At 41.7% G+C, this 12,084-nt stretch overlaps 1 protein-coding gene across 1 annotated transcript in view; it reads right to left on the bottom strand.

The window, feature by feature from the left end:
* Nucleotides 1-502: 502 nt before the first annotated feature.
* LOC149869414 (carbonic anhydrase 3-like) overlaps nucleotides 503-12,084 on the bottom strand; it is a 30,973-nt gene continuing 19,391 nt past the window's right edge. Inside the window, exons 3-7 of the mRNA XM_090037353.1 lie at nucleotides 10,731-10,849; nucleotides 8,433-8,525; nucleotides 4,243-4,308; nucleotides 2,550-2,705; nucleotides 503-2,430 (exon numbers count right to left, since the gene is read on the bottom strand). Coding sequence (XP_089893479.1) covers nucleotides 2,311-2,430; nucleotides 2,550-2,705; nucleotides 4,243-4,308; nucleotides 8,433-8,525; nucleotides 10,731-10,849 — 554 coding nt within the window. The 3' untranslated portion in view covers nucleotides 503-2,310. The remainder of the gene's footprint in view (nucleotides 2,431-2,549; nucleotides 2,706-4,242; nucleotides 4,309-8,432; nucleotides 8,526-10,730; nucleotides 10,850-12,084) is intronic.

The following is a 12,084-nucleotide window of genomic DNA, read 5'->3' as shown; positions in this document are numbered from 1 at the left end:
GTTCTGTGTCCTAAGGGAAATGAAGCTATTAACTCCATTAAGAAGCTAGCCTTGTTTGGTATAAAACAAAAAGGTGAAGCTATGGTTAAAAAAAAATCTGAGTAATCCAGTAACTCCACTGGTTGTAGCATGCATTTCCTTGCTGGAAACTAGACTTCATGAGCAAGTTAAAGTTGAGCCAAAGCAGCTCAGGAAACATCAAGTAAAATACATATGATCATACAAGGTAAGCTGAACCAAGGATAGTTCATTTCCAAGCTAGACACTGTAAGTATTGTTAAGATTGTGCTTTTTTATCCTACTCCCTTGCCAAAAAAGTGACAATGTCTTGTATAAACAAACTAAAGGCATGGGTACTGGACTTGTCATCTATCCTTAAGATATACAGTGGATGCATTATGGTGACAGGTATTACCAGTGACAGGTATTTTGGTTAAATTCTGGTCTTATGTGTTTTTATGTCAGCCATCATTAGAAATGAAAGCAAAAACACCATTTCTTCTGTAAATGTATTTATTAGTGTTGGTTCTCTTAAGGAAGAGAAGGAAGGAAATACTATTACTATACACCCATACAATCCTGAGACAACTTTAGTCAGACAAGAGACAAGAACATCACAGCCAATTGATGATAATAAGAGTCAAAATTTTGTCTTAGATTCTTGCTCACAAATCTTTTTAACATTAGGATCAATTGCAAACATAAGCAAGAGTAGAATTTGGCTTTGAGAAATGTAAGAGAAATGGTAGAGTAAGAAAATGGAGGTGAAAATTCTTATGATTCTAAAAAGCCTTCCACAGAAACTAACCATTTTCTGCTAGTGACAAATCCTGAAGATTTGGGAAATCAAAGAAAATGCTGGAGCTTCTCAAAACTGATGTAATTGCAAATGCTGTGACATAAAAATGAAAGTTGATCAGAGTAAGTCAATTGTTAAAATAATTACAAGTGTTTCCCAAATTCAATACTCATAGTTTGAGCTAAATTGATTTCAGTTCTCCAAAACAAAACTGTCCACCGCTAATCTTCCCTTATGTTGAAATCAAAACTTGCTCATCAGTGACTTTCTTTGTACCTTCTCTGTGCCAGAGAAACATAAAGAACAAAACTCTGCCTTGAATGCCTCCCAAGAATTATATCAATTTAAAAAAATAGGAGATTTTTGACTCATCTTGCCCAATTTAAATACAACTGCTAAATATATCTTTTAGCTGGAAATATCATTTGTCTGGAAGAGGCAACCATTGAAGAACCTACAAAGAATGGATTAAAGTCTTCTCTTGCCAGATGTAATGGTACCTTGATGAAACAAGCAGATCTCATTTGCACGGGCAACACACAAGGTACAGAGATAATTTTGGGCTGTTTTGGGTCAAAATTGTCTTGTCTTGGATGAAAAATTAACAAAGTATTGGAACTTTAGGACAGAACAGTATGCTGAATACAAGTGAAGGGCAAATTGTCACTTCAGTTTCCTACTGCTGCAAGATGCGTCTTTATAGAAGCCAGACACAAAGATTTTTTAGGGTAATATCTTTTATTGGACCAACTCATAGTTGGCCCCGTAAAAAATATCACTCTAAGAAATCCTTGCTGCTTGCTTATTTTCTGGATCATCATAGCTACAGCTTACTCTCTGAATACTAGGAAACTCTTCGAACGCTGGGAAAGACAGCACTCTTTCCCACCTACAAAAGTGGGAGGTGCATTTTCTAAAGGCAGCTCTTGATTCTTTGTTTGAATCTCTGACAACAAACTGCAAGTGAGAGGCAGCAGAGGAAGGGGAAAGCAGTGTGTTAAAAGAACATTTATTCATTAGATACTATTTGGAGTCACAATTTATATTGCACTCCTCCCCTAATTAAATTCCCATTGTTCTGTACAGACACTGAAAGCTAGCAAGGAGGGAAATATTGTCTATTAGGATATCTAGCAGAGGTGTTCTGTTTTCTCAATTTTCTGTGTAAAGACTTAAAATGATTATGCTTTTTAATATGAAGACACCTCTAGATATCTAGGTATTGAACCTAGCTCATTTTACTCCCAACAGCTCTTGGCAGAAAGGGCCCGTTTAAAGCTAAAGCTGTTGTTATGAGCCCAACAGAGACTCCACATTTCCATATTAACCTTTAAAAATTACCCAAGCCAAATTTTCTCTGCTAAAAATCAGAGTCAGTGATCCACCATATTTCATTACTCAGACTTTCAGCCTTTGGCCAGTCCAGGGGGAGAGCAGCAGAGAGTACATTGCTACCTAGGCTTTGGCAGCTGGGAATTCTCACTCCAAAGGCACCCAATTTCAATAGAAATTTATTTGAAGGAGGTTCTCACAATCCTGCCCTTCAGAGGCTGTAGAGGACGCCAGTTATCCACCAGGGGGCGAAAAGGTTCATTCTCACTGTTCATGGAAAGGCTCCGCAGCTTTGCCATCTACAAAGACCCATAATAAAAAGGTCAGCAAGCTGAGGAATTGGTATGTACACCATAATCAATTCAAAATTGACAAAAAGCCATGCCTGTGGATAGATGAATCTCTAGGTTCAGTTTACCTGGTCTGGGCTGACAACAATAGGCTCCCTTAGAAGAATCCAGGTGACGCACTCTTCACAAGGAGGTGTAGTGAAGGAGCCCTCATAGGTCCAGTAGTCCCGAGACTTGGGGAAAAGGATTGATGGATCAAAGTGTAGAAAAGGACTCTCTTTCCCCTTAACCAGACAAAACAAAATGCTATTCAGTAAGCAATTTTAATACACATCTTGTTTAAAGGGAGACTCAAGTTGCAACAGAAAACTTAATGAAAGGTGTTCATGTAAGAGTAAAATCCTCCTTTCAAACATTTGTTCAGTAAATTTCCTTTCTAAAATAATAACAACCAGCATATATTTTATTTACATCGCCTGTATAAATACATTAAAAGTGTACTATATCAAACTGTCCATCACTTTTAGTATGGTTGTAACTTCCTTCACCACAATGTACTTTACCAAACTATTTCAAGTAGTCACAGTTTTATCTATAATTTAACTATACCATTCTGCAAGAGCAAAAACAAGTAGCCTTGTTTAGATTTATATCTTGCAAAGTAAAAAACATAAGTATGCAAAAATAAAAGACAATGATTTTGGGGGTTGATGTCTAGCTCATTTTCTTATTTTTCCTTCTTTCTTGAGCTGTTTCTTTTTCAAAATGGTTGTAGATTAATTTTGTATTTCTGAGAGTAGTAATAAGTTTCTGCTACATAAAAGTGAACATTTATCCCTCCACTCCCCCATGCATCCCTTTTCTTTTTAAATCAAGACCAAGTTGAAAAATCTGATAGTTAAACAAAGTCTCAGATGTCAGGCAGTGGGGTTGATATCACTGCTTTTCAACATATCTACAAATGTTTTGTTTGTTAACTTTCTCAAGAAATCTTGGTTATAGTGACAGGTATTCAGGTTGCAGGTGGCATGCAAAAAGCAAGGCAATGTCTAAGTAGGGCAAGTGATGACTGGGGTGTTGAAATGAATGTCATGAGAAGACCAGAGGGGGGAAGAGAAGCAAATGAGGTCAGCTTGTCTACCATAGGAAGAAGTGGAATAATGTCAATATAGGAATACAAGTCAAAGACAGTTCTATATGTGGTGGAAGTGAATAAAGACTCGGAAGAGAGATTTGAGGACTTAACCATACAACTTAACAGCACTACTAGTGCCGTTAAGGACAACCCAAGTATTAAAGGTTTGCTGGATTGAGGCAAGTCTTCAAATAGTTGAGCGGCATGATGAATTACCAACGTAGAATGTGGAGACAGCTAGAAAGGATCCTGATGTTGGTAATAGAATAATATTTTTAGGAAATCCTAAATTGTTAAAATTTACTTTTCTGTTCAATAAGACTAGGTCTGATAACAATTCTGTAGAAGTTCTGCCTATGTGAAAAAATACAGAACTACATTCTTATACTGCATTCATTTGAAAAAACATTTTAGGGCATGGAGTTCAGTGCTATTTGTGCCCATATCTGTAAAGACTATTTAGCAACTTATGTCCAAATCCTATTAAAGCCAACCTAACAGAATTGAGAAGGAGAATTACATTTCTTCTTATAGAAAAGAAAATATTCTGAGTCATGTTCATCAGTACACACAGGATGTTGATGTATGGCCAAGAGTACAGCCAGAATAGATTGTCATACCTGGCCTCTAATGTTCATTTCTGCTGATGCTCTGTTAACCTAATAAAATGCAAACTCTTTTATTACCTTGGTCTTGATAGATTCTATTTCTTCAAGAATTCTTTTCATCTCTCGTTTAAGAGTTTTCCCAACCTGTAATGCAGAAAGCATGAGCTGTACAAGTAGTTTTGTCAGATGATATATTTGTTCACCATATCTTACAACTGCATTAAAAATGAACGCAAACCATATCTCTTGTAAGTTTAATTAGCAACGTTCTCAGAACATCTTGTACGAAGAAACAAAAGTATATCTGATACTGTGGAAAACATCCTGAATAATATTAAAAGTGAATTAATTTAATTCTAATAGTATTTGCTAAATCTTCATATAAGACTCACATATGCTACAACATGACACCCATGGGCTTCAGTGGGAGAAAGGGATTCTACATTGTATTATAAATAGGATATAGAAGAAAAAATGTGATTATTTACAAAAAATGTACTTTATTTCTCTCAATTTTTTCTTAGGAAAGATAGAAAATGTATGGTTTGTTTAGCATGCATCTGTGCCATTAAATGGTAGCATTCCTTCAAATACTTTGGCCCTTATACAGTGGCCTCATTTTATGACTGGTGTCCAGAGCGGATATAAGCAGACAGTCGATAGCTTAGCAAAGGATATCTTCTCAGGAAAGCAAAAAAGGAGAAGAGCAAAGGAGGATGTTATCACAACTGTATACAGTACAAAAGAAGGTCCTTAGCAACAGCATCTAAAAATAAGATAGCTGCTCACTAAGGTTGTGCAAAGGTCCCTGATTCGGTGGCCAAATCTCCAAATCCAAATCAAATCAGAGGACCCTTTAATCTCTCCAAATTGAAATCGAAACCCTCTGAACCGATTCAGAAAGATTTGGAAAGAGTCGACGATTCTGACATAAACGCAGTTTTAAAAGTTTTTTCTGCATACCTCAAGGTAGCAGGTGGCTCATGAATGCTGCAATGCTGGGGCAGGTGGAATGTCCCACAGAAGTGTAGGGGGCTCCCCAGTACACTTGGCAGTGTGACGGGCTAGCTAGTAGTGACTTAGTCCAGGGATTTTGAAGGGTAAAAGATGATTGGAGGACTTGGGATTCCCTTTCCTCACTCACCAATCAGGCCCCAGAGACTCACCCTCCATGTCTCCTGATTGTCCTCTTGAGTCACCTGGAAGGGGATAAAAGGCGCAGTGCAGCTGACTCAGGGGAGACCAGTGAGGGACCACAAGGAAGGAGCTTCAAAGAGTTGGCAAGAGCGGGGTCAGCGGGATGGGAGCAGTGCCCCAGAAGCACCTGAAGGACCGGGACCTGCAGGCAGCAGTTGGACCCTCAGCAGCACGGCATGAAGCCAGCAGGAGAGGCTTCCTGCTGGTCTCCAGGATCCCCTACGAGAGGCTGTGGCCAGCAGGAGAGGCTCCCCAGCTCCAGCAAGGATCTGAGCAGTGACCCGAGAGGTTCCCAGCTCTGCTTCCAGTTCCTCCCGTAAGAGGCCAGGCAGCTTGGGACTCCTGGAAGACCAAGACACCTAGCAGCTTGGCTTAGCATCAACACTGGTGGCTGTGTGGTTGTGTTTTTACTTTCCATGTAGGAGATCTGAGTTCAAGTCCCAGCTTGGGTGAGTGAAGAAACAGGGGTCATTGTGTTCTCCCCCTCCGGGTACCTAGGCCCTATATTCCTTGTTATTTGACCTTTTTGTATTTTTGGGCCTTTTATATTTCACCAACGAGTATTGCTTATTCTGCTGTTTGTGTTTTATATTTTGTTAACCCTGTCTTTTGTCAACTGGATGAATATGTCTATGATTGATAACCTTTGTTGAATCCTGCCCCCTCGGGGCATTGTAGTGTCCCCTATACCCCCTGGTTTATACTGGTTATGTTCCCAGTACTGTTCTCTCATTAAAAGGTATATGGTTAAGTCCCCATTGGTGGTCTGGCTCTGCTCTATAGGAGGAGGAGAGTCCCAACACCTCCTACAGCGGTTGTGCACCTGCTTTGATCCCTTCAGTTGGAGAGGGGGTACCTCTTGAAGTACCGCCCAGGTTATACCAGCAAACCCGGAAGTGGACCAGAAGCACTTCCAATCCATTTCTGGGTCTGCTGGAGAGTGCACTGAGGTCCCCCCTTCCCCACCCCGTGACCTCCCAACTCAGCGACTGGTGCCTCCTGGGTCTGGGGGGGCACCCGAGGCCCCCCGCAGCCAATCACATCTCCAAATCAGCATCGAATCTTCAGATTCAGATTTGGCCAAATAGTATCGGGGACAGTGATCCAAATCAACGGACTGAACTGCTGTCCCCAATTCTGGCCAAACCCAAATCCGAATCGAATAGGGCCCCCGTTTTGCACACCTACCACTCACCTCTGGGAGAATGGGTTGAAATTTGATTCAAGTTATCAATAATGCAAATTTTGCCTCATCAAGCTACCTCATTCTTGACATCATCCTACACTCCATAAACCAACCATCCACTGAAGTTTGGCTTAGGAGAAAACTACAATCCTAGGGTGTGTATAGATGAAACAGGGGCCCTAAATTGAAGTGGTGAGTTGAAAAACCCACTGCTTCAATTTAGACACCTTAAAACTCCTGTGTCATGCACTTACCTCCCTCTCTGATGGGGGAGGGGAGGGCAAGCTGCCAGTGGGCAGAGAGGTCCCTGGGCGGAGTGGTATCAGTGGCAGCCCCCATCTAGGCAGCACCCACCCACAGGAACCTGGTTTAGGAAGTCCCAGAGGGCACCGTAGCCTCGGAGGGAAGCACCAGGTCCCTATACTCATGCAGGTAGGCAGGCAGGCTCTGGGGTGGGGGAGGGGTTGAAAATCAGGCTCACTGCTTTTCTTGGGCAAAGCCTGCCTTCCCAGGCTGTTCCCAGGCTGCCTGCAGGGCTTCCTGAAGGGCTTCCTGCAGGCCCCCTGAGCTGCACAGAGCCCAGTGCTTCACTCCATGGCTGTAGAAGCAGCAAACTAAAACTCCTTGGAGTTTATTTTGCTGCACCCCAAGTCATTTAAGGCACATTATGCCGCTGAATATCCTACAGCGGCTGGAATTAATGCACAATATGGTGCCAAGGTGTGCAAACACTGACACGATTACAGTGGTGTAAAAGCATTTAGCCTACTTTAAAGTGTCGTGCACACACGCCCCTCATTTCATCTACACATAGCCCTAGGTTTCTTCTCACAAGCCCAGGACAAGATCTGGCTGGTTAATGTTCAGAAGCGTCTCAGCACTCTCATATGGTTGTTGGTTGCACTCAAAATGTATTTTCAAAGACATGCAGAGAGAAAGGTTAACATTGTCTGCTTCTGTTATATCTGCTAGTAGGCTATGCTCTCAATGTTATGTTCTCACTTGAATTTTAGTGCCCCCAAATGAGAGAGAAAAAAAATGACAGAAGGTAATACTACAGGGATTTTCACTGTACAATTACTATAGGAACCACTGAATTTTGCCTTAATAAAGTTGAACAACTCAGTAAGGATTTTGTGTTTATGTTCATTATCATGGGCCTAGATCAAAACCTGGGATCCAATTCCCGAATCTGGAGGAAGCTACAAAGCTCATGCTTTGAATCCATTTCTATCACAGTCTTGGATCTAAACCCTGAGCAAGTTTTTATTACTATCCATATATAAACTTCTGAGCTCAGCTCCATTTAATAACCACTGCCTGTTTTGCTAGGGTTGGATGAAAAGCTAAAAAGCTCTCCAAAGAGTGGTAACTGTAAGGCACAAATAGTGGAAGTTGTGACCTCTCTAGTCTTCTTTTTTATATATCACCACCATGCCAGGCAGCCTGATCACAGCCTGTTCTGCCCACTGAGCCACCCTGCTGCCGCGAGCATCCAGCCCAGACTTACAGCTCCCCCCTGCCACTTTGTTCTGCCACAGTCTCTGTGCTTTCCCGGGATCAGCGTTTCTCAACCTACAGCTCGTGAGCCTCTGAAATCTTCTTGAGACCCACTTTTGGGTTGTGATCCACGGGTTGAGAAATGCTGCTCTAAAGTGACGTTTGTTAACATGTTACTAAATACTGGAGATGAGGCACACAGGGATGAGTGCGTTTTAAGGGTCTCTCTACATACAATAAATTATAAGGGAACCAGGCCTCATAAAAATCTTCAGCCTATGCTATGTTTTCCTATAATGCAAAGCAATGCAAGGCCATACAACAGAAACAGCTTTCCCCCAAACGGGCTACAGTATATGTACAGTACTACCAAAAATAAACTTACTTGCAGAAAAGCACCCACTACAGCCACTCCATCACGTTGTTTCAAAGCTGGAGCAAAATTACCATGTTTTGGATTCCAGTGCACCATGTGAAGCTGAGAACAAAAAGAAGCTGGATTTTATCAATGCTGTTATGCAATATAAAGCAGGGTAGAGCCACAATGACGCATGCATTTCTCATGCACCCCATTGAAACCTGAGTGCACAGAGAATGCAGAAAATATGAATAAAGTATGCCCAATCCCTGCTACAGTTTTTTCTTATGCTTCCTGTAAGTCGTATGTTACAAAATTTACTTTTTAAATGTAACAAAAAATTGACCATGGAGCAATGCAGAGAATAATAGAAAATTTGCTTAAAATTAGACATATAATGCAACAGAGAAAATATTACAGATGCATGTAATATTCATACATGTAACATTGGAGTTTCCTATTGACATGTTTTTTCTCAGCCAGATTTTCAGGTTAGAGAAATTCCAACCAAAGACTCTTGATTAAGCAGTGCCTTATAAAATACTGTGCTATAGCTCCTGATTCTACTCCATCCCAAATGGCAGGGAATGAACAAGATACCAATTCCCTCTCATCTCTGCTCAGGACATTTTTGAGCACATTTGTATTTTTTCTTCTAGAGCAGAGGTTCTCAACCTTTTTTTGTACCAGGACCCACTTGTAAACACTGATGGCCAGTCCTGACCCAGTAAATAGTTTAAGTAGAAAACAGCTCCCTGGCCCTGCCAGTGCCCCTCACTCCCAACCTGCTGCCCCCCATCCCAAGCAGCGAGACTCACTGCTGCTGCCACCACTGCCTAGACCCGTGTCAGCTGCACCATCAGCAGCTTGAGGGGTAACAGATGCAGGAACGGGGACCATGCTGCCCTCACTTCCTCCTGCCACCAGCTGCTTGGGCACAGGGCCATAACTCTACCCTGCTCCCATCACCACTCCTCAGGCCACCTGTGCTGCCTGCCATGCCAGCTCCTCTCTGGGATAAAGCTGTGTCCTGAGGGGTGTGGCAGCAGCGGCTGGGCCATGGAGACAGGGTAGAGCCACAGCCCAGCATATGAGCAGCTGGCATTGGGAGGAGGTGAGGGCAGCATGGGCCCTCTCTCCTACCCAATCCATTTCTCCTCATGCTGCTAGTGGTGCAGTTGGTGCAGGGTCCTGCCGATGGCAGGATTGAGTCTTGCTACCCTGCTCTGCCCTCCCACACTGGGTCCTGCCCGCTGGGCAGCAGAGGCAGATCCTACCCGTGTCAGTCTGGCCAGGCTGCAGACCCATGCACGCACATGTCTTCCCCCCATACCCCTGCAACACCTTGCCTGTGAGCCCCCCATCCTGATGATGCTTTGTCTATGCCCCGCACCTCTCTCCACTCCACAGACTTACCTGGAGCTGCTCTCCAAGCTGCCTGGCTGCCACATGCACGTGGCATCTCTTGCCTGATCACCCTCCTCTCACTCCCCCAGCCCCAAGCAGTTCCTTGGAGGCTAGAACTCTGCCAGCCTGCAAGGGGAAACCCATTGTTTCCCACATGTTCCTCCTTTAAAGGACAAGCTGTTTTTTAAGTTTGTTCGTGACCCTTTCATTATATTCTTGCGACCCACTTTTGGGTCGCAACCTACAGGTTAAGAAATGCTGTTCTAGAGGACCTGTCTAATGATTAATACAACAACAAGTGTCCCTGGGAAATACCTGAACATATGTGGAATTTGTACATATTTACATGGACTATTAGCATGGTATTATTGTATTTAGACTGCAATCTTGCAGGAGACTCTCCAATAGTTTAATTCAATTTAGTTAGTGTAACCATTATCATAAAGTAATGAAAAAAGGCCCAACTTTCTCCCTAAATACGCAACATAGAATACTGCTTTTTGTCTATTTTTGTCAGTGCCAAGCTACATGACACTGTTAAGGATAAAAGCAGCCTAGCCTCAGATCTCCAACTGCATTTAAAAAAAGTCATACATTCCATGCGTTCTCTCTTCTGTACAGAAGACAAGGGCCAAGTCTTATTTCTGCAAGTAAAGGTCAAAGAAAAAGACTCTCACTGATGGCAACACGGAGATATTTGGGGAAACTGAATTAATTGGTTCAAGCAGAAAATAGGAAGTAGGTTGATACTTTCAGAATGACTATGGTTGATACTTTCACACAGGGGAGCAGAGAGGAAATCATTCACAGCCCTTTCCACAACATTTTATAAACCAACCTGAAACTTGGGCAGTTTGCCCAGCTGCACCACACTTAAATTTGCATTATATCTTGAGAGAAGAATAAAAAGGGCCCTACCTCTGCTGCATATTTCACTCCATCCACAATGTGCTCTGAGCCATAATCATCAGAAGAACCCCAGTGAAAATGAAGTTGTCGCAGCCTGTAGGCTCCTTGAATCGGTCCACCTCTCAAAACTGCAAATGATAACATACCTGAATGGTAGGCCTTTTTCAAGAAGCTTTGCATGCATTTCCTGCATCTTCAGGCCTCCCAAACCTGAAAAGGTATTGAAAACCTTCTACAAATTCAAATGAATTCAGTGAGAGTTGAGGGCACTTTGCAAATCTAGTAGGATTTGGCCTGTATGGTCCTACACATAAGGATGATGCAGTAAATAAGGATTAGATTCTATAGGTCACAAATACAGTCAAACCACAGAATTAGTTACTGGCTGAAGAACAGGTCAGATTTCTCTAACAGTAGCACATAAAGCTTGTGGAGGACAGGTGCTCATTATTCTTCAACAATCATCATGTCATGAAATTCTAATGAAGACATAAAAGGAGTATGTCTAAAATCAGCCTAAAAGGTTTGTAAAGTACTAAAAGCTATGGGCCTCATCCAACTTATTTATTAGGTAAGAACCTGCATTCTGAATAGATAGGGAATAAGTCTACTTTCATCTTTTTTGCTGAAATAGTTAAAACAAAGTATTGGAAAGATGCCTATTTTAATGCATTTTTAGGGACATATAATACAGGGTATTTCTAAACTATAATAACAATAGCTGTTAAGGCCATTAATTTGCCATTAAAATAAATAGACAGACCAAGTAATACTTTTCTAACACTTCATTTTCACTTATGGGCTACTACAACTTATTTAAAATCTGTCATGAGGTGAGGCTAGAAGGTCTCAAGTACAAACAATCATGTTTCTCTCATCTATAAATATGGCTTGACTTGTTCAACATAAAAAACTAAAAGTATCTGTAAAATGTAGAAAGATCTTCCAACTGGATTCCTCCCATCATCTTGGTTTTGTTTAGAAAGCATGGTCCAAGACATACACATGTATACTGTGAGCGTACAGAAACTCTGAAGGCAAGTGATACAACTTTCTATGCTCTCATTGGGAAAATATTAAAGTCTACTTATTTCGCAGCCCAAATTCCAAGGATAAAACAAAGGGTCCAGAACAATCTACAAAGTAGACCTGGCTGAAAAGTAGCGAAGACGGACCCTTATTTTGTTTCTGCTTGTGACTGAATCCAAGGTCTTTGAAGCAGTTTTCTATTATTTGAGGTAAAAATGAAAGGAAGGAAGCTCAGTTTTATTATGAGTAAAGACTAGTGATCAATGGTTGCAAAAGAACCATATGTAACATGTCCCTTGATATTGGATGTAAGGAAGAGAATGATCAGTTTTTA

The sequence above is a fragment of the Crocodylus siamensis genome, chromosome 3, assembly GCF_052110815.1.
Source record: "Crocodylus siamensis isolate JL-2025a chromosome 3, ASM5211081v1, whole genome shotgun sequence".
Lineage (NCBI taxonomy): Eukaryota > Metazoa > Chordata > Crocodylia > Crocodylidae > Crocodylus > Crocodylus siamensis.
This window is presented reverse-complemented; position numbering and strand designations above follow the sequence as displayed.